The sequence below is a fragment of the Mesoplodon bidens genome (assembly GCF_964165515.1).
Source record: "Mesoplodon bidens genome assembly, chromosome: 18".
Lineage (NCBI taxonomy): Eukaryota > Metazoa > Chordata > Mammalia > Artiodactyla > Ziphiidae > Mesoplodon > Mesoplodon bidens.
In genome coordinates this window covers 31488334-31508918 of record NC_138175.1, presented here as the reverse complement: position 1 = coordinate 31508918, position 20585 = coordinate 31488334, and the positions used below count along the sequence as shown (strand labels likewise).

At 39.6% G+C, this 20585-nt stretch overlaps 1 protein-coding gene across 1 annotated transcript in view; it reads left to right on the top strand.

Moving 5' to 3' along the window:
• Positions 1-20585, top strand: part of FTO (FTO alpha-ketoglutarate dependent dioxygenase) — a 372235-nt gene that overhangs the window by 152348 nt on the left and 199302 nt on the right. Inside the window, exons 6-7 of the mRNA XM_081216486.1 lie at positions 5999-6142; positions 12819-12938. Coding sequence (XP_081072612.1) covers positions 5999-6142; positions 12819-12938 — 264 coding nt within the window. The remainder of the gene's footprint in view (positions 1-5998; positions 6143-12818; positions 12939-20585) is intronic.

The window sequence follows — 20585 nt, the reverse complement described above, 5'->3', positions numbered from 1 at the left end:
TGATCCCCGAATGACTGGATTGTGAAAGATCTTGGATATCAGGTTAGGTGTGTTTTAACTTAAGTTGGTTCAGGTGGGGGCTATTGATGATTTATTTATCGCAGTAGTGACATATTGGAGATGTCTTTAAGAAGATGAAAATGATAGAGACACCAATTAAACCTGTTGGTCTGAACTAAGGTCATGGCAACAGGAAAAAAGAAGAAATTCCCTTGACTACTGTAGGAGACATAGTGACAGACTTGGCAACTGATTGAAGTGGAGGGAGGAACGTAAGAATGAATGAGTGCGTGGATGAATGGATGAACAAATGAATGAATGAGTGAATGAATGAATGAACACACTAACCAAGTAACTCTTTATTGGATGCTTGTCGTGCGCCGGGCTTTTGAGTGACTCTGAGGTTTCAAGCTTGGGTGATTTGGAGATGACATTGCTATAAGTAGAAATAGGGATCTAAGACACGAGGGGAAGAGAGTAGTTCAGTTTTGAACAGGCTGAGTCAGAGCCACCAAGAGGAGAGGTCCAGCAGACAAATGTAAATTTGGGACTAAAACTTGTGAGAGATCAGGAAACCTTTCCTTCTCCACCTCCTGTGATAAATACACACATTCAGAATGCAGTTTGAAAAGTACCCCTCTGGCCTTACTTCCTTTTTTTTCCAAGTGGACCATCTTAACTAAAGTAGCAGTGCTTTCAAAATATCCTGAGGTTTAGCTTTCTCTGCTTTAGTCATAGCTGTATTTGTAGCTTCTAATTTTTAGGCAAAATTTTGAGCATTAATTAATTTTTAAAAAAGAGGTGGATATGCATAGTGATAATAATAATAATAATATAATCCCAAATCTGTATCTTTTATATTATCTCTACTTCAGTTCAAGCTTATGATACTTTACTAATTAGACATACATAATGTGAATGATGTGACTATCCTGCTTTCTATATTATAGATCAGGGTCAGCAAATTCTATGGCCTTTGGGCCAGCCAGCTCTTTTTGTAAATAAAGTTTTATTGGAACACAGCCACGCTCACTTATTTACATATTGTTTATGGCTGCTTTGGAGCTACCATGGCAGAGCTGAGTAGTTGGACACAGACCTTATGGCCTGCAAGCCTAAAATATCTACTATCTGACCTTTTTAAGAAAAGGTTTGCTGACTCTGTTTTACATGATCCTGTGTATACAGGCTTTAAAGTTAAAAGGATTTTTTTTAAAAAAATCATCATTTTAAGGTTAACTTTTTATTTCTACCAAAAATCAAAAATGATAATATTCAATACTGGTAAAGTTACAGTGAAACTGTACATTCATACACTACTGGTAGTTTTTCTAATTAGTATATTTTTTGGAAAGCTATATGGGGATATGTGTAAAGCCCCATAAAAATATTCATATCTTTGATCTCATAACACTGTTTTGGGCAATCAAACCTAGGAAATAGTTCAAAGGAAGTATATAGAAAAAGATATTTATCTAGTATGATTAACAGTAGTGAAAAGTTGGACAGAACCTTAATGCCTTTATGTGACTTGCTAATTAAACTGTTAATGTCACCTCATTGAGCAGCATTGACCATGGTAGTTTTGAATACTTATGTACAAACAGTGAAAAGTAGCATGTACATTGATATGTATATATTCATTACAGCTGTGTGTGGGTGAAGAATTACATGCAATAAAAATAATTAAAATAGAGTATGACGGCAGGATTATGTTTTTATCTTATTTAAAACTTTTAATTTCATCTTATATTATTGTTTTCAGTAATAGAAGAGGGAAAAGATTTTTTTCTCCAACACTATAGTTAACGTATGGTTTCCCTCAATACAGAGAGGAAAAAAATCCATGCAACTTTATAGCCCTCACTTGTTCTACAAATGTCCTTTCCTTCATACAGTATTAAATTAGACTTCTTTTCTGTGCCAAACAAAATGATTCGCTATTTTCTGCCTGTTCACAATATGTAGGAAACAGATTGTCTTAAGGAAATGTTGTTCTGAAATTCATTTCAGTTAATCAGAGAAGAAATCTATTCAGTTTTTGGTTGCAAAAATGTGACTAGAGTATGTCTGATGACTCTCGACCTTTATTTGATTTTAGTTTTTTTCTGGTTGTGACAGAATGTTCTTGGGATGCAACACAGAATATATGTTTTTTTTAATTTAAATTCTATGTATAATTATATTTTGAATAAGTAGTTATGCAAATGGTTCAAAACTCAAAAAGTACCTAAGAGTGTACAGTTAAAGCCTATTTCTCCTCACACCAGCCAGCTCCTCTTCCCCAGAGGCAACCAACGTTATGAGATTTTTGTTATCCTTTCAGTGATACTTAATACATATATAAGTAAACACATATGTAATTTTTAAAATTTCTTATATAAATGGTAGTCTACACACTATTCTGCACTTTTTTTTTTTTTTTTTTGGCGGTACGTGGGCCTCTCACTGTTGTGGCCTCTCTCGTTGCGGAGCACAGGCTCCGGACACGCAGGCTTAGCGGCCATGGTTCACGGGCCCAGCCGCTCCGCGGCATGTGGGATCTTCCTAGACCGGGGCACGAACCCGTGTCCCCTGCATCGGCAGGCGGACTCTCAACCACTGCACCACCAGGGAAGCCCCTATTCTGCACTTTTTGTCTTGTTTTATTTTAGTAAACCTTGATGATAATTACTTATCAATATGCAGTTCTTATAGAGTAGGGAATTTTTTTTAAGATATGATATAAAAGCATAAGCCATCAAAGAAAAAGTAGGTGAATTGGACCTTATCAAAGTTAAAAACTTTATACATCAAAGGGTACCATCACAAAAATGAAAAGACAGAATGGGAGAAAATATTTGCAGATCATACATCTCGTAAGGTGCCCATATTTAGATTTATATAAAGAACTCTTACAGCTCAATGATTAAAAAGATAAATAATCCAACTTTTTAAACAGGTAAAGGACCTGAATAGACATGTGTCCAAATGAGATATACAAGCGGCCTGTAAACACATGAAAAGATGCTCATCATCATTAGTCATTGGGCAAATGCAAATCAAAACCACAATGACATACCACTGCACACCCTCTGGAATAGGTATAATCAGAATCGCAGTAACAGGTGTTGGTGAGGATGTGCAGAAATTGGAACCCTCATACATTGCTGGAGGGAATGTAAAATGGCGCAGCCACTTTGGAAAACGGTCTGGCACTTCTTCAGAAGGTTAAATTCAGAGTTACCTTATTGCCCAGCAATTCCATGCCTAGGTATACACACCCAAGAGAAGTGAAAACTTGTACGTGAATGTTCATAGTAGCTTAATTCATAATAGCCAAAAAGTGGAAACAGCCCAAATGTTCATCACCTAACGAATGGAGAAACAAAAGGCAGCATATCTGTACAGTTGAATGATTATTTGGCAATAAACAGGAACGGGGTACTGACACATGTACAACATGGATGAACCTTGAAAATATACTAAGTGAAAGAAGCCAGTCACAAAGGGCCACCACATATTGTATGATTTCATTTATATGAAATATCCAGAGTAGTCAAATCTGTAGACCCATAAAGTAGATTAGTGGTTGCCTAGGGCTGGGAAGGCTGGTAGAAATGGGAGGGGGTGACTGCTAAAAGGTACAGCGTTTCTTTCTGGAGTGATAAAAATGTTCTAAAGTTAACTGTAGTGATGGTTGCACAACTCTGTGAATATACTAAAAGACATTGAATTGTATGCTTTAAGTGGGTAAATTTTATGACGTGTGAATTTTATATCTCAATAAAACTGTTACCACTCCCCATGCCCTCCCAAAAAACCAGGCCTGATTATAGGTTCTTTACATCAGATGAACTCTAATCACCCAGGAAGAATATATATATTCCCCCCTCCTTTTTTTGGGTTGCAATCATGGCTCCACCAGAGTTTGTTTAACTGGTCTTTTATTGATGGGAAATTTTGTGTTGTTTTTAATCTTTTATTATAGTAGATGGCATTTCAATTAATTACCTCTTATGTAGGTTACTCCATACTTGGGGAAGTAAAGGTGCAGGTAGAGTATGTTTATAGACAGAATGTCATTAAAAAAATGTTGTAGGGTTGTCTGTGGGACAGAAGTGAGTGGCAGTTCATTTCCATGTTTTGTTTTTTCTTTGTAGTAAATTGGAGCCACTGCCCTTCTGCTCCCCACACTTTGGGATCTTCATATGAAAATACATATTAGTCAAGCTTCTGTTTTTGGCACAGAAACTTCATTTTTTTTCCCCAGGCCTGCCCAGGTCACATTGTATCAAGTGTCAGTAACTGTGCAAAGAAATTTTGTACCACGGGATTAGCCTTCAAGGTTATTTCGAAGGGATCCATTTAAATGGTAAATATTAAAATAAAAATACTCCGGGGAGACATTTCCCTCATTGGGTCTAAAGGATATTTACAGCTGGCGTTTTCTCACTCTAGGAAATCGTGTCCTTATCAAAACAAACGGATGCACACTCCACCTGCATCCTCTTCTTTTCTGACATATGCTCATTCAAAGAAGGAGTTGGTCCATTTGACCTCTGTTTTGCTCCCACAGACTTAGAGAGGGATGGACTAGTTATCTGTGCCTTTGCTGATACCCAGGTACTAAGTTATGCCTTTCAACATGCCTTGAGGGTATGAACCACATATTCTCCATTGAAGAATCTATTCTGCCAAGGCAGACTTGCAACTGCCTAGTGTATGCTTTTCGCAGGAAAGGAAAATGAGTTCTTTGCCCTGTGTTTATAACTTCATTTTTTTCCCCATTGCTGTTCTATTTTGTGTACTTTTGAACCAGTTCTACAGTCTGGTTACCTTTTTTTCCCCATTGTTAGGTGCAGGGCACTTGAGAAAAAGTCAGTGTTCTTGACTTCTTTGTTAATTAGTTATTCCCCCAATAACTACTTATTAAGTTTCTTTTATATTTAAGACTCAGTTCTAGGTTCTGCAGTATATGTATAGTATATACATTTTGAAACAGGGCTTTAGCCTTCAGGGAGCCTACTCTTTGGAGGTATGAAGCCCATGTAATAAAAAGCAACAAGATGAGTGACCCAGGTGACAGCCAAGCTGGCAGCACAGAGCCCAAGGAGAAAGCTACTAGAGTCATTCTTTTTTTTTTTTACATCTTTATTGGAGTATAATTGCTTTACAATGGTGTGTTAGTTTCTGCTTTATAACAAAGTGAATCAGTTATACATATACATATGTTCCCATATCTCTTCCCTCTTGCGTCTCCCTCCCTCCCACCCTCCCCATCCCACCCCTCTAGGTGGTCACAAAGCACCGAGCTCATCTCCCTGTGCTATGCAGCTGCTTCCCACTAGCTATCTATTTTACGTTTGGTAGTGTATATATGTCCATGCCACTCTCTCGCTTTGTCACAGCTTACCCTTCCCCCCTCCCCATATCCTCAAGTCCATTCTCTAGTAGGTCTGTGTCTTTATTCCTGTCTTACCCCTAGGTTCTTCATGACTTTTTTTTTCTTAAATTCCATATATATGTGTTAGCATACAGATACCGTATTGTCTTTCTCTTTCTGACTTACTTCACTCGGTGTGACAGACCCTAGGTCCATCCACCTCACTACAAATAGCTCAATTTCGTTTCTTTTTATGGCTGAGTAATATTCCATTGTATATATGTGCCACATCTTCTTTATCCATTCATCTGATGGTGGACACTTAGGTTGTTTCCATCTCTGGGCTATTGTAAATAGAGCTGCAATGAACATTTTGGTACATGACTCTTTTTGAATTATGGTTTTCTCAGGGTATATGCCCAGTAGTGGGATTGCTGGGTTATAATTGGTACAGCCACTATGGAGAACAGTATGGAGGTTCCTTAAAAAACTACAAATAGAGTCATTCTTAAGTTGAGCATAGGCTGACCTGTGAGGGCGACAGGTCCGGGAAGGGGACAGACGTCCTAGGAAGAGAGGGATGGTAACCTTGGAGTTTGCTTACCATCTCGGTGGCTGATTCTATCTCTGCAGTGCTCTACGGGGACCTTGGATTACATCTTACAGCGCTGCCAGTTGGCCCTGCAGAATATCCGTGATGAGGCAGACAATGGTGAAGTCTCTTTGAAATCCTTGGAGCCAGTGGTTTTGAAACACGGAGAAGAAATCCACAACGAGGTAAGGACTTTCAAGAACTGTGAAAATTCTCTCCTACTTGCTAGCTAACAAGTTATTCGGCCACAGTTTGCTATGAGTATAAGAGACAAAGGATGGTTCATTACTTACAATAGCAGTAGCCAGGGCATCAGCATTTTTGTGCCAGGTCTCCAAGCCTCTGTTTCCACAGGGTAACGCACAGTGGGCTGGATAGCATGTGCGCTTGGAGGGGTTGTGTTCTAGAAGAGGAGCCTGAGCTGAGGTAACCCGACTCTTCCATGATGGGCAGTAGGCATGTCTGTCGTTTGCTCCAGATCAAGACACAACTTTATCCTCCAAGTCTGTTAGCAATACTACCCTTTATTCTGGAGGGAGAAACTCTATCTTGCAAGCATGTTCACTATAAAGACGTCCTTGCAATGAGAGTGTGAAGCAAAGGGCAAGACATGTAGAAACACAAACAAGAGACCCATGAAGGATAATCTACCAGCAAGGACTGATTGAAACTGAAGGTGGATCCTTGGAGCAGGTGGACCCTGGGAGCCTTGCCTTTTGTTCAGGAAATTAGTAGCAGTTCTGCAGTCTGTGGGACCAGCATGTCTGGATCCCACGAGTCAGTGTTTCAAAAACTTTGTTAGTTTCATTAATACGTTTTCAATTTTTGCTGTGTCTTTGGACTACATATATTGTTATCTCTTCAATACTTTTAAAAGAATCAACTCATTTTTATGTAAATAAAATTTTTTTAAAAAGGAAGCTTTATATTACCACCTTTAAGTGGAAAGCTGGTATCACTAGCCAAAAGAAAAAGTAACCAGAAAACTCTAGCCTGTGAAAACAGCAATGTTATACTATTCCAGCAGATGCTTTTGGCTGGAGAAGGTTCTGAGCCTACAGTCTCTATTCTTCATGTTAAGAAGGAAGATTAGTGTGCAACTTCCTACACTTTCTAAAAGTCATTGAATTCTACACTGAAAATGGGTGAATTTTATGCTGGGTAAATAATACCTTAAAACAAACAAACAAACATTGAAAGTCAAAAAGAGATTACCAAGTGGTAGAGAATCTTTGAAGATTATCATCAATCAAAGAATTTTTCTTTGATATAATTAGAAGGATTGGTGGAGAATTGGAATACAAAAATGTTCTCAGTCATCTCAAATAATTGCTGAGCACACGCAAGGCACTCTTTCTGGGTGCTTTCAGATATGTTGGTAAATAAAATAGACATTCTAGTGCAGGGAGATGACAATAAATAATAAACACACTACATCAGTTTATTATATAGTATGTTAGAAGTTGATAAGTGGTACAGGAAGAACCAAACAGGGCAAGGTAGTGGCGATTGAGAGAAGCAGAGAACGCTCCCGCTGACAAGATGTCCTTTGAGCAGAGACTTGAAGGAGGTTGAGGAAAGGAGCCATGTGGTTATCTGGGGAACAGCGTTTCAGGCTGAGGGAGACACCACTGCAAGGGCCGTGCGGGTGGGAGAATGCCTGGTGTTCATGGACTAGTTCAGGGACGGTCCGCTGTGAGTGGTGGGAGTGAGGCTGTTAGTTACAGGAGATGAGGTCACGGAGGTGGTGTGAGGGGATGGGGAGCCGCAGATTGTATCAGTCGTTGGAGGTGTCTGTAAGGACAAGGACTTTCCTTTTTACTCTGCGGGTAATAGGGAGCCATTGAGGGGGTCTGAGCAGAGGAGAACAGTGTTCCCACAATGCCATGTAATATCTTTAAAAAGATATTTACTTATCTTATGAGCTGCTCCTCGGCTTGAATAGAGAGGTCTTGAATCTGAGTAACATGTGTGCCCGTCTTCTCTAATCCCCCAGTCTTTGATTATTCAAGGTCATCTTCTTACTTTCAGAATTCCATATGTCAGGGCACATCATCAGATACTCTCCTTTTGCCATGCAAGTTGGCACGCTCATGCTTTTCTGGGTTCTGTTGTTGAATGTGAGCACAAATGTCTATAATCCTTTCCACGGTTCTTATTGTTTGCTTTCCTCTTTCTTAAAGGCCATGTGCCTTTGCTGGACTAATTATAGCATGAAGCCCTTGGTTTCATGTCTGCAGACTTCTGGGCTGTGTTGGTTTAGAAGTGGTTGATTTTCCTTGTCTTAGATAGTTTCTAGCTAAACAATTTGGGGACTTTGGAGATTGGAACTGAGTACCTTAAGAAGATTTTTTTTTTCCAATTTAGGATGCTTAAAAAGATTTTTGGTGAGGTATAAGCAGAACCTTCCTCTGTGTTTATAAAATAGTCTGTTTTCCTTCTTAAAAATCATAAAATATGGAATTCAGTCTTGTCACCTAGTATATTTCCCCTAGGAAAATGTACTATTTGATGTCATCATTTGGTTCTCATTTTGTTCTGATCAGACCTGCATCTTCCTTACAGCTACTGGGAAAGGGCGTTCATTGGGTAGCTCTTTGTAGATTGGACCTTAGCATCTCTTCCTGGTCTAATGTCTTTCTCCATGAAAAAACCTATTTCATTTATTACAGTGAGCACTGACCCCAATGGGCATGTTCCCACATAGGCATGATGGGCATGATGCCCAGTGGGCATCTTGAGGGAAATGCATAAGCTGACCTGGGACCAAATCAAGAACCCAAACTAACTTGGCAAAAGTAGGTGTCATTTGCTTACCTGTAAGAATGTTGGAAATGATTTCCAACTATACAGTGCTGTGGTGACTCAGAAATACAGTTTTGGAATCTTACAAACTTTGCTCCCCAGTGCCTAAGTGTCCAGTGACTAAGGTTCACATAGGTGGGTGGATTCTGTTTGTGCTTCCCCTTCAGACTTTTTCTAGACATTTCTAGGAGAAAAGCTTTTCTTGATTGACCTTTTTCTTTTTTAAATTAATTAATTTAGTTTTGGCTGTGTTGGGTCTTCGTTTCTGTGTGAGGGCTTTCTCTAGTTGTGGCAAGCGGGGGCCACTCTTCATCGCAGTGCGCGGGCCTCTCACTATCGCGGCCTCTCCTGTTGAGGAGCACAGGCTCCAGACGCGCAGGCTCAGCAATTGTGGCTCACGGGCCCAGTTGCTCCGCGGCATGTGGGATCCCCCCAGACCAGGGCTCGAACCCGTGTCCCCTGCATTGGCAGGCAGACTCTCAACCACTGCGCCACCGGGGAAGCCCTGACTTTTGCTTTTTGACTATTCCATGGAGAAGGCAGGTGCAGGTGAAATAGGAAGGTTCTAGAGATGTTTCTCTGGGTCACAGCTACGTAACTAACACTATTGTGAACGTGTGTTCATTTTTCTTTGACGATTCAGAAGGCCCTTCAAGATCCTGCAAGCTCCCTAGGCTGTCAGTGTGCCTTCTGATCCTGTGGGCATTAGGTATCTTTGTATTGTCACTGCACCAAAGATTGAATAATAGTGAATTTCTATTAAGTGCATGTCTGAAACCTGGGAGTTTTTTTTAAAAGCATCATGAGCCCTGAGAGCACCTCAAGAGAGTTCCGGAAGCTGTGAGCCTCCCGGGAGGGACTGCACTCTAGAGAAGGGATGAAGACCCTCCTCCTGTCATGGCTATCATGTTATCAGTCAGTCAGTATGGTGAGACTGTGATTCTTTTTAGCCTTGAAGTAATAAAGCTTCTGTTCTGTTCTGAATCCTGACCCTTTGGTTTTCATGCAGCATCCACCCTGCAGCTGCAGCTTTCCTTCCTCATCCCCAGAGTTTGGGGTGGAGGGGTGCACACCTTTTTTTTTTGGTAACCCAAACTGAATCAAGCAACTGGAAATACTTTTTGCTTCCTTAATTAATTTTAAGGAGGGAGGCAACTGCTTCTCTTGGCAGTGTTAGCACTGGTGAAGGTGGCACTTGATGAATATCCTGTAATATTTTTTGCCCACAACATTGAAGTGAAAAAGTCAGATTATGGAGTTGATTAAAATAGATGCCAATGGGTTTGATGCCCACAAAGATTGTATCTCATGGGCAGTACTTCCACCCCTGAAAATAAACTCTGTTCAACCCTGAAAATAAGTTTCAGGGTTGAACTTTTCTGACTGGCTTCAGTGGAACGGGGGTGAGCATGAATTGACATGATTGTTAAAACTTTTCTTGCTCAGAAGATTTCATAAGTTTGTGAGATTCTTGAGGACAGTAAGTGGTGGGCCTTGTGGCCTCATTTGGTCTGTTTTCTTAGTATCTACCAAGTGCCTGGCATATGGTCGGCTGTTCATTATTAACCCACTTAATCCTCACCACAAACCTATGTGGTGATTATGTAATTATCCTTATTTTACAGATGACAGAACTATTCAGTAGTGGAGCCCAGATCTGAACTGACTCCAGAACCCTTATTCTTAACCATGACACTGTCTGCTTCAAAAGATAGTTGGGCATCTAAGGAGGAAGATAAAGTCATTATTATTTACTAAAATGGACAGGGTCTTTCTTTGCTCTCTTGTCCAACAGCAGAGTTTCCAGGTATGCCCCTCTCCTTGCTTCTGACTTTTCATTTACTGAAATCCAGACTCTATTGTACCTTTAAAGGCTGAATGAACTAATTACATATGATAATTATTTTGTTTCCTGGGATATCATGGTTGCCACGGTTTATACGTTTTGTTCTTATAATGGAAAAAACCAGCCCAAAGAGAAAAACCCTTTCAGCTCTCCCAAACATAGGGCTTGATGCTTTGCTGACAGGTTCCTATAGTGTGAATAAATTTTATGTGAAATCTATTAAAAAGAACTCTTCTTTTCTTGTAACAAATAATGTTGTTAAACCTGCATCTAAAGAGAAGTTGAACTACACTTGTATTCATTTTCCTTTCAAAGCAGTTAAGTTTACCTCTGTTAACCACTGTCTTTTAATACTGCAGATAAGGTTTAGCAACTATTGTCTGAATATTGTCTACATTCCTCTTTTTTTTTTCTGTTTAAACAGCTTTAACTGAAATCAGTTCTACATATCAAACAAACATTTAGTTAATGTAAACTAAAACCCTTTCATATGACTTGGTGTCCTCAGATTAGTTATTTGAGCCATTTTCACCATTGTTAAATCTTCACAAGTTGCTTTTGTTTGCCTCATGAAAGTTCAATATGGATAAACAAACAAAAAAACTTCTTTGTGGTAACAGGTGAAGATTATAATAGCTCTGTGCCTGTATATGGAACATGATTACCTTAGCAAAGCCAACCTTACTCAACATTAAGCTGTGAAAGCTCTACATTTCTTTAGACAACAGAGGTAGAAAGAGCTTTGGGATGAATGAAGTTGTACTTTGATTGTAAAATTTGATTTTCAAGTTGGAGATGAGTGAAAGAACATAAAAAGGAAACAATTTCTTATTCTTTCAAAGCTTTACTCAGCCTCTCACCTACACCTATTGGGATTATTTCAATTGCAGGAAGCAGAAAACTCAACCCGAATTAGTTTAAGCAGAAAGGGCTTCAGGAATAGCTTGATCAAGAGTCAGTTGATGCCACCAGGACCTGGTTTTTAACTGTTCATCTTGCAGCTGCTTCCTACTGTGTTGCCTCCGTTCTTCCCATTCTGCAAAATGTTTGAAGAATCCTCTTCCTGTATCTTCTGACAGTCTCAAGACTTATTCTGATTGAACATATGCCTGTTTCCCCCAAACCCAGTTATGTGACTAGGAGAAGTGTGGTGGGCTGATTGGCTCAGATTGGGTTGCACGTTCCACCCCTGGTATAAGAGCTGGAGCTTTACGCAGACCACATGGACTGAGACTGGGGAAGGGAATGGATTATCAAATGAATAATGGGGTTTGGCTAGAATAGAATGATGCTAAGGAGGCAAATATTTGAAGTTTACCGTAGTAGGTTCATAGGAAGGAAAATAAATTATTAGTGTCTTTACTGTTCTTTTTACCTATTGTCATTTGCCCTGACTGAACTGAAAGTGACAATTTAAATGGCTCTGTAGGTTTTATGCTGCCATAATTAACTTTATATTGTTCAAGTTATCTGAGTTGATGTTACCACCAGCTCCTCCTGGCCCATGGGTAAATTCTTTGTTTATTTTAGATCTAAGAAACTTAAAATTGATATCTTCTAATATGTGGCTGTGTTTTGCTCTTACTACTAGTTCTTTAAGAAAGATATTTAATGAAAACATATTTTGTTTGATTATATCTTTCCCATCCTACACAGTGCAGGCTGCTGTAAACTTAAGGATCTCAGGATTTGTTGTTGATTGACTTACAGTTTCCTCATGTCCGAGTGATGAATGTGACTGAAAACCCCCTCCCCAGCCTGACCTGGGTTGTCTCAGTAAGCTTTTTTTTTTTTTTTTTTTTTTTTGCGGTACGTGGGCCTCTCACTGTTGTGGCCTCTCCCGTTGTGGAGCACAGGCTCTGGACGCGCAGGCTCAGCGGCCATGGCTCACGGGCCCAGCCGCTCCACAGCATGTGGGATCTTCCTGGACCGGGGCACGAACCCGTGTCCCCTGCATAGGCAGGCCGACTCCCAACCACTGCGCCACCAGGGAAGCCCTCAGTAAGCTTTAAGACTACTCTCTTCCTGACTTGCAAAAAGGCTCAGGAGACTCCAAGTTATATTGGGAACTGGTTAGGCTGAGCTTTTCTCACCTTTTCTCACCCTGTGGCTGTGAAGTTACTGGAGGAGAACTGAGTGACAAAGTTTACTGTCCTTGATGGTCCATCATGGGGGCATTATAACCACAGTCTTGTCTTTATGATCCCCAGGTCGAGTTTGAGTGGCTGAGACAGTTTTGGTTTCAAGGCACTCGATACAAAAGGTGCACCGATTGGTGGTGTCAACCTATGACTCAGCTGGAAGAGCTGTGGAAGAAGATGGAAGGCCTGGTAAGTATCTGGGACCGGATTTCCTGAGATGTTGTGCTCTGGCAATCCTCGGCTGCCTAATTTGCATGGGTAAATGCAAGAGAAAGACAGGTATCATATGATATTGCTTATATGTGGAATCTAAAAAAAAATGATACAAATGAACTTATTTACAAAACAGAAATAGACTCACAGACATAGAAAACAAACAGGGTTTCCAAAGGGGAAGGGGAGGCGCGGCTGGATAAATGAGGAGTTGGGGATTAACAGATACATGCTACTACAAATAAAATAAACAACAAAGACCTGTGTAGCACAGGGAACTATATTCAGTATCTTATAATCTATAATGGAAAAGAATCTGAAAAAGAATAGATTTATTTTTTATTTTATTTTATTTATTTTATTTTTGGCTGCGTTGGGTCTTCGTTGCTGCATGCGGGCTCTCTCTAGTTGCGGTGAGCAGTGGCTACTCTTCGTTGCAGTGCGCTGGAGTCTCATTGCTGTGGCTTCTCTTGTTGCGGAGCACGGTCTCTAGGTGCACGGGCTTCAGTAGTTGTGGCTCACGGGCTCTAGAGCGCAGGCTCAGTAGTTGTGGCGCACGGGCTTAGTTGCTCCGCGGCATGTGGGATCTTCCCGGACCAGGGCTCGAACCCGTGTCCCCAGCATTGGCAGGCGGATTCTTAACCACTGCGCCACCAGGGGCCCCTAGATTTATATATATATGTATAACTGAATCACTTCGCTGTGCACCTGAAACTAACACAACATTGTAAATCAACTATACTTTAATTAAAAAATAAATAAATAAAGACAAAAATGTCTAAATTAGTGAGTTAGGTTACTCTTGGGAAGGTAGTGGGGACAGCCAAGGATTTTGTCAGTACAAGCGCAGTTCAGTGCAGTGAACCTTTATTGAGCGTTTCTGATATGTAAGGCACCGTGTTAGATATACACTAGGAAGCGACGATGAGAACGGTACAACTCCTAAACTTCATTTGCATTTTTATATGCACCAGGCACTATTCTAAGAGTTTTCCCTGTGTTAACTTTTAAAGTTCTTACAACAGTCCTGTGAGTTGCAGAAACTGTTATGAACCTTAATTTATAGGCATGAAAACCAAGCCCTAGAGAAATTAAGTGCCTCGCCCAAGGTCATGGAGTAAGTGGCAGACCGAGATTGAAACCCAGGCAGCCCGGCTTTGTAGCTTGTGCTCTTAACCACTACATTCCGTTGAACAAGGAGAGAAGCATGAATATAGCCAGGTGTTGCATTAGCTAAAATGAAATCCTGTAATAGAGATTAAAAAAAAAAAATCACCGTCCAGAGGCTGGAGTATTAAATTCAGAGCACTGGAGCTGGGACAGTTGTGAAACAGCAGATGTGGCTTTTGGGGACCTTGGGTGGGGAGAAGCAGGGTCGGATAAGGCATTCAGAGAGAAGCATTAGGCCCCAGGAACTGTAAAAACAAGATCAGGAGTGGGGAAGTACAGTGTAATCAGAGCACTGGATTCAGGGGATGTGTAGTAGGAAATGTAGCTAGAAGGCAGGTTGAGGCCACTTGGAGTAAGTCTAAATTAAAACAATAGTAATAATAGCAAATACTTATGTGATACTTATTAAGTACCAGACACTATTTTATTTAACTTTTATGACAACCCCATAAAGTAGGGTTTTTTTTCCCCATTTTACACATGAGGAGACTGAAGTACAGAAGGTTTACCTGACTTCCTCAAGGTTATACAACTAAGTTGGGGAGCTGGGATGAGAACTCAGGAAGACTGGCTCTAGGGTCATGCCATGTATCACCGCACTGTTCTACCTCCAAATCGTCAGGTTTGGAATGTAGTGGAAAAGTGATAAAAGCCTGCTGAACTCTTGAGAGAGTACCACTGCACAGACTTTGAGATGTGCTAGAAACAGTGAACTGATTTGCAAAAATGGGTAGTTATTGCTAATCCCTCTTTTATAATAATGAAAATATCAAGTCACAACCCTGAAGGGGCCCCAGTTTGAAAGTCTGGGTCAGAGTCCAGAAGTCTCTGCTTTTCAGACATTTCCTTAAATCTTTAAACCGTGCCTTTTCATGAATATATGTCGGGGGGAGGAATGTTGTCATCCTTTTAGTGTACTAACAGTATCACAGAAATGGATTTCTCCAAAGACTTGAATCAGTGCAAAGTGGAGCATTGTAAAACTGGGTTTGGAGGTAATGAAAAGTTCATTCTGAAACTTACTCAGTTAGTTCTGTTCCTAAAATTAGCCTGTGTAGAGTATGCTCCATTTTTATGGGATGTAGACATAAAGGCAGCTTCATTTTTAGGGAATTTCTTTTTCACCGTGTAATTCTGGTTTTGTTTGCATCTGAGTTAGAACTTCTTTACTTGCTGAACCTTGACACTAAGACATCAGTTTGACTTTGGGATTGTAATTTGACAATTCTTGGAATTAGAGCTGGCAAGCTCTAACAATTAAACAATTAAAGTTGGCAAAATAAGAAAGAAACTCACTGATTTTTTTTTTAATGTTTTTGTATTGCTTTTTGTTCAAGGGCTTTTTTTTTTTTTAAGTGAAATCTTTGGTTTTGTGAGCTTACCAGTGATGTTCATTATGAATTCACTTAAACTATTTAGTTATTTATATATTTTTAAATTTGGCGGTGATGGCACATTAGATCGACTGTCTCCCTTTATAACTCTTGTGTAAAAATACTAAAAAGAAGAACAGTCTTGGGAATTCTCCAGAGCGAGTTTCCTTGCAGTTGGTGTGGCATTACTAAGTGTTCTGAGTGAAATCAATGGCCTCTGTGTCTCAGCAAGTCTCAGGATGATTGTTATCAGCAGAGTGAAGGTTTGGGCCAAGATAAAAGGAATGGCACTTCTAAATTAAATTTCAGCTTCAAGCCTTTTTTTAAATGACTTTTAGCAAATTCATAATAATTTACTTTTGCTATTGGAAGAGACAGAAGAGAATAATCATTGGGCAGGTCTACGGTTCTGTGGCTGTTAGTGCAGTGCCATATGGTATTTGTGTGTTCTGGGTGGAATTGGCACTGGCTGGTTAAATTCCTACTTTGTACCAGCCCACCTCATATTTTTTCAGTTGTGAGCAGTAGGGGGCAATGTTGAGCTACCAGTTTGAGGCCCCCAGATGCTAAGCCTTTCAGGAAAATGCAGACAAATGCACCATTAACTGTCCAGAATTATCCCTGTTGCTTCAAGTTAGCTGTAATCTCCAAGATTCCATAACACAGGAAATCAGTTGTGGGTTAACAAATTCAACAGCAATTTAACATAAAAAGTGCAGTGTTTGGTGCACATTTGGATTCTATAGAATTAGACTAAGCCAAACAGCCTTTCTGAATGTACTCACTTTGCTTCCAGGGAATATACGACTCAAAATGATGATCCTTTTAGACAAATGATTCTTCTTTATCGTTATGCTGTTTTGAATTGTAAAAATCACATGTGTGTTGTGGAAAGATTTCTCTAATTAATGTATTTTGTCTGTTCTGCAACATAGCATTGATCTCCTTTGGCGAGAAAATAAAACAAAAAACCTCGGGCAATATATACATTACTTTTCACCTTTTGCTTGTGATTAAAGCAACCTTTGACAGCCCTCATACCAGGGAAGAGACTTGTGTTGTAATTCCTCTCTGTCTTTGTGTTCATTTTTTTCCTTTGTGGTTGGAAAGGAGTAGTCTCAGGTAGGATATAAAAGAAGAACGGAAAATGAGCTTTGAAATCACATTTCTTCCATTAATGGTAATTGCTTCACATGTCATAACCAGTCACATATTTTAAAAAGTTTAATCAGCTGTCTCTAAGACTCCCCTAGCCTCCACTGCCAATCCCCTGTTCCAGCAAGCAACATTTTTTTTATCACACTGTTTATTCTTAACGTTTCCCTCCCAGAGGATAGTTTTACTCTGGGCATGCTCTTGTGATGTAAATGTTAAACCTTATATTTGAATGACATTCTGATAAAATATCACATTTTCCCTGAATATTACCTCATGAAGTTATGAGCCATTAAGCCCAGAGCACCAAAACCCTTTCTTTTCTTTTTTTTTTTTAATTAATTTATTTATTTATCCATTTTTGGCTGCGTTGGGTCTTCATTGCTGCACACAGGCTTTCTCTGGTTGCGGCGAGCTGGGGCCACTCTTCATTGTGGTGTGAGGGCTTCTCATTGAGGTGGCTTCTCTTGTTGCGGAGCACAGGCTCTAGGTGCGCAGGCTTCAGTAGTTGTGGCGCACGGGCTTCAGTAGTTGTGGCTTGCGGGCTCTAGAGCGCAGGCTCAGTAGTTGTGGCGCACGGGCTTAGCTGCTCCGTGGCATGTGGAATCTTCTGGACCAGGGCTCAAACCCGTGTCCCCTGCACTGGCAGGCGGAGTCTTAACCACTGCGCCACCAGGGAAGCCCCCCAGAACCCTTTCTTATAACCTAGGAAGTTAGCCTAGTCTTTCGTCTCATTTTGCCCTTCAGGAAGGTATTATGACACTAACACTATTCAAATATTTGTATTTGTGTTTTATTCTTTTTTAAAACCAGCCCACCACCCCACATCCAAGATTAGCGTATTATGGGGAGACTGTTCAGGATAAGAGAGAGTTACCATTTGAAAAGAAACTGTACAGGCTTTGCTTTCTGGGTAAAAAATATGAAAAGCCGAACTCTCCTGTGAGGTGAGGAAGTCTTGCTGTAGCCAGAGATTCAACGGATAGGCCATTTGTCTCTTAGGGTCTGGTATCGCACTTTGCAAAACTGACATTTATTTTACCTATAAAAATGTTTTAACACTATTGAATTCACAGTGATACAGAAAAGAATGCTAGGTGTGATGTCCTCTAAATTGATGACATTTATTCATTTCCTTTTGACCTTAAAAAAAAAAAGATCAATTTGGTATAATTCAATAGAATATTCTAGAATATTTTCCAGAGTAAACATTTTCAGAAGTACGGATGATTTTTGTACTGGAGAGAAATTTCCTCCTTCTTTTTTCATTGCTTTTTTTTTTTTTTCTAGAAGACAAGGGTAGATCCTGATCGTTTTGAATGTTTTGAATTGCATTTCCTGCCTTGACAGGTCCTCGTGCTGGGATAGCAGTGCATTTACATGGCAGTTGGCCTTAATAACCTTTATTGACTTTAGTGGGTCAGAGCCAAGACTGGATTATTTTAATGTATCCGTTTTGAAACAGTGTAAAACACAACATATAATTATGTTAGGTAAGCTATCGGCTACATTTAATTCTACCCATTTATGTTAAAATTTGGCACCGGAGAGCAGAGAGATGTGGAAAATGAATAGGTGTTTTATTTGATACTGTTCAGTTTCTTGTTGTTAAAGTTTTAAGAGAGAAAGATACTTAAGAATGTGAAAGTTGTCCTTTAGGAGTTAGTTGTAATCGTTTAATTTCAAGATGAGTCATGCCCTTCAGCTTGTCATTCTGGCCTGTGTAAATCATCTGGGAAAGCTCAGGCCATGGAGCCTGTCCGTTGCTGTCTGGCTGAGCCCTTCTTAGTATAGGTTACACTAAGGTGGGGAATGATTGAGCCGAGGAGCAGTTTGTTTGTTTTTGGAGAGATTAATGAAGCTATCATCACAGTGCTTTAGATTAAATTCTTTGTAACTGAATAGAGGAACAAGGCTGCTTTTTCGCATACTGAAATATACGCGAGGTATACTGGTTTTTGCCATCTTAATTATAGTTCAGTTAGTTAAGTTCATTTTAAACTTTCTTCCAAGATTAAAGATTTTTGGGGGTGTGAGGAAGAAAGTGATGTAAATATAAATGTTAATTTTTTGTCCATATTAATGGTGGAGTCATCAACTTATATGTGTGTGTGTGTATGTGTATATATATATATTACATTTATATATCTCTCCCCTTTAACGTTAATGTATATACTAAATTATATTTGCTAATATTAATCCTGTCTTCCATTTTCCAGAGTTAGCATTTCTGATACAGGAGCAAAGTATATTATAGTAATTTAGGATCTGGTGTGAAATGTCGAGTGATTTTAAATGAAATTTTAAACTCCCTTTTCACTTATTTGACTGATACAGTGCTGAGTGGCTCAGGAGAAGCGTGGATTGGAGGCAGGTAAACAGTCACAAGCACCCAACAATTCAAATTGTGTATGCAGACTCTGAGCTCTGGGACCTTCTATGTTTGCTTAGCTTTGGAAATTTGGAGAAAAGAAAAAAGTCACTTTTCAGCTATAGTGGCTTAAAACCCTCGGCTCACATTTTTTCTTACCTTAAACGTGTTCACTGAAGGTTGGTTCTTTCCATATGCCTCCCTCTCCACCCCTACTCCAATTCCACACCTCCGTATTATTCTATTAAGAGTAAAATATCTGGGGGGAAATTGTACATATAATTTAACAATGAATTTCACACAGGTTTTGATGCCTTTGATTGCCTTCTGGATTTCTCTCAGATTTTTCCAGTTTTTTCCTTTGTTGCTGCAGACTTAATAATGAATTAAGAAAAAAAAAAGTGTTGTGAATCCTGTCTTTTTGGGAAGAAATTTACAATTCCAAGAGAATTCAGGCTTAAGCCTCAGAAACAGAATGTGCATGGAAAGCACAAAGGGCTGTGTTTATGATTCTCTTTGAAGTGTTTTTGCAACTGGATAAGGAAAATTTCAGAAACCGTCTGATAGTGTTCAGGGTAAATACTTAAACCCCTTTAGAGAATTTCACACACAGATACTGTGCAGCAGAAAAAAGGGATACTTATGTTTCTTAAAGCTACTACAGCCTACAGCTTTGTACTTAAAGACAGAGGTGTTGAATAGAATTCTACTGAGGATACATCCAGTGACAATATCTCCAGGAACATCAGAGCAAACCAGTGGGTAGGACTTTCTGTTTTTAACCCTTCCATGAGCCGTGTGAGAGCTGAGCTTTATTGGTACCAAGTACTAGGATGTGCCTGTTACATTCCAGGAATGTTAAGAGGATTGTTCCAGTGCCTCTGCTCTGCTCACAATGAGAAAAAGGCTAAAAATGCTGAAGATGGTGAGACAAAGCAACAGGAGCCGGGAGATTCCAAGTGAAAGCCTTGCCATCTCTCTTAACTCTTATTAGTTTGTGGAGAGAAAAATGGAATAAACAGCCAAGGTTTCTATTTGAGCCTAGTTTCATAGGCTTTAGCTACATTTTGTTAGCATTTGTTAATAAACACACAGACACACACACACACACACCCATTTCACATATGTTTGATATATTTTTTAAGTAGACAAATTCTATTGTTATATATAATTTTAACTACACTGGAATTCAGATTGATGTAAAGGTGTGAAGAGCCCACTGGTTTTCCCTGGGGAGCTATTGGAGCCTTAGCTGCTAGAATTTATTTTGCATTGCTTTGACTAGCAGACCATCGTAGCATTTCAGATGTGAATTCAGAAACCTTCAGACCAGATTGGGGTGGTAGGACTTTCCATTTTTCCTAGAAAAGATAGAGCATAAAACAAGTGTATACTTTATTTCCTCTGGTTTTTGGGGGGGTAGGGAGTGGGACAGTAAATTCAGCTCTAGTCTGTCATTTATCTTTTTATAAATATCTTTGACATATTCTAGAAGAAGGTCAGTTTAAAGGAATGAAATGATTTAAAAAACAAACAAACAAAAAAATCCGACAG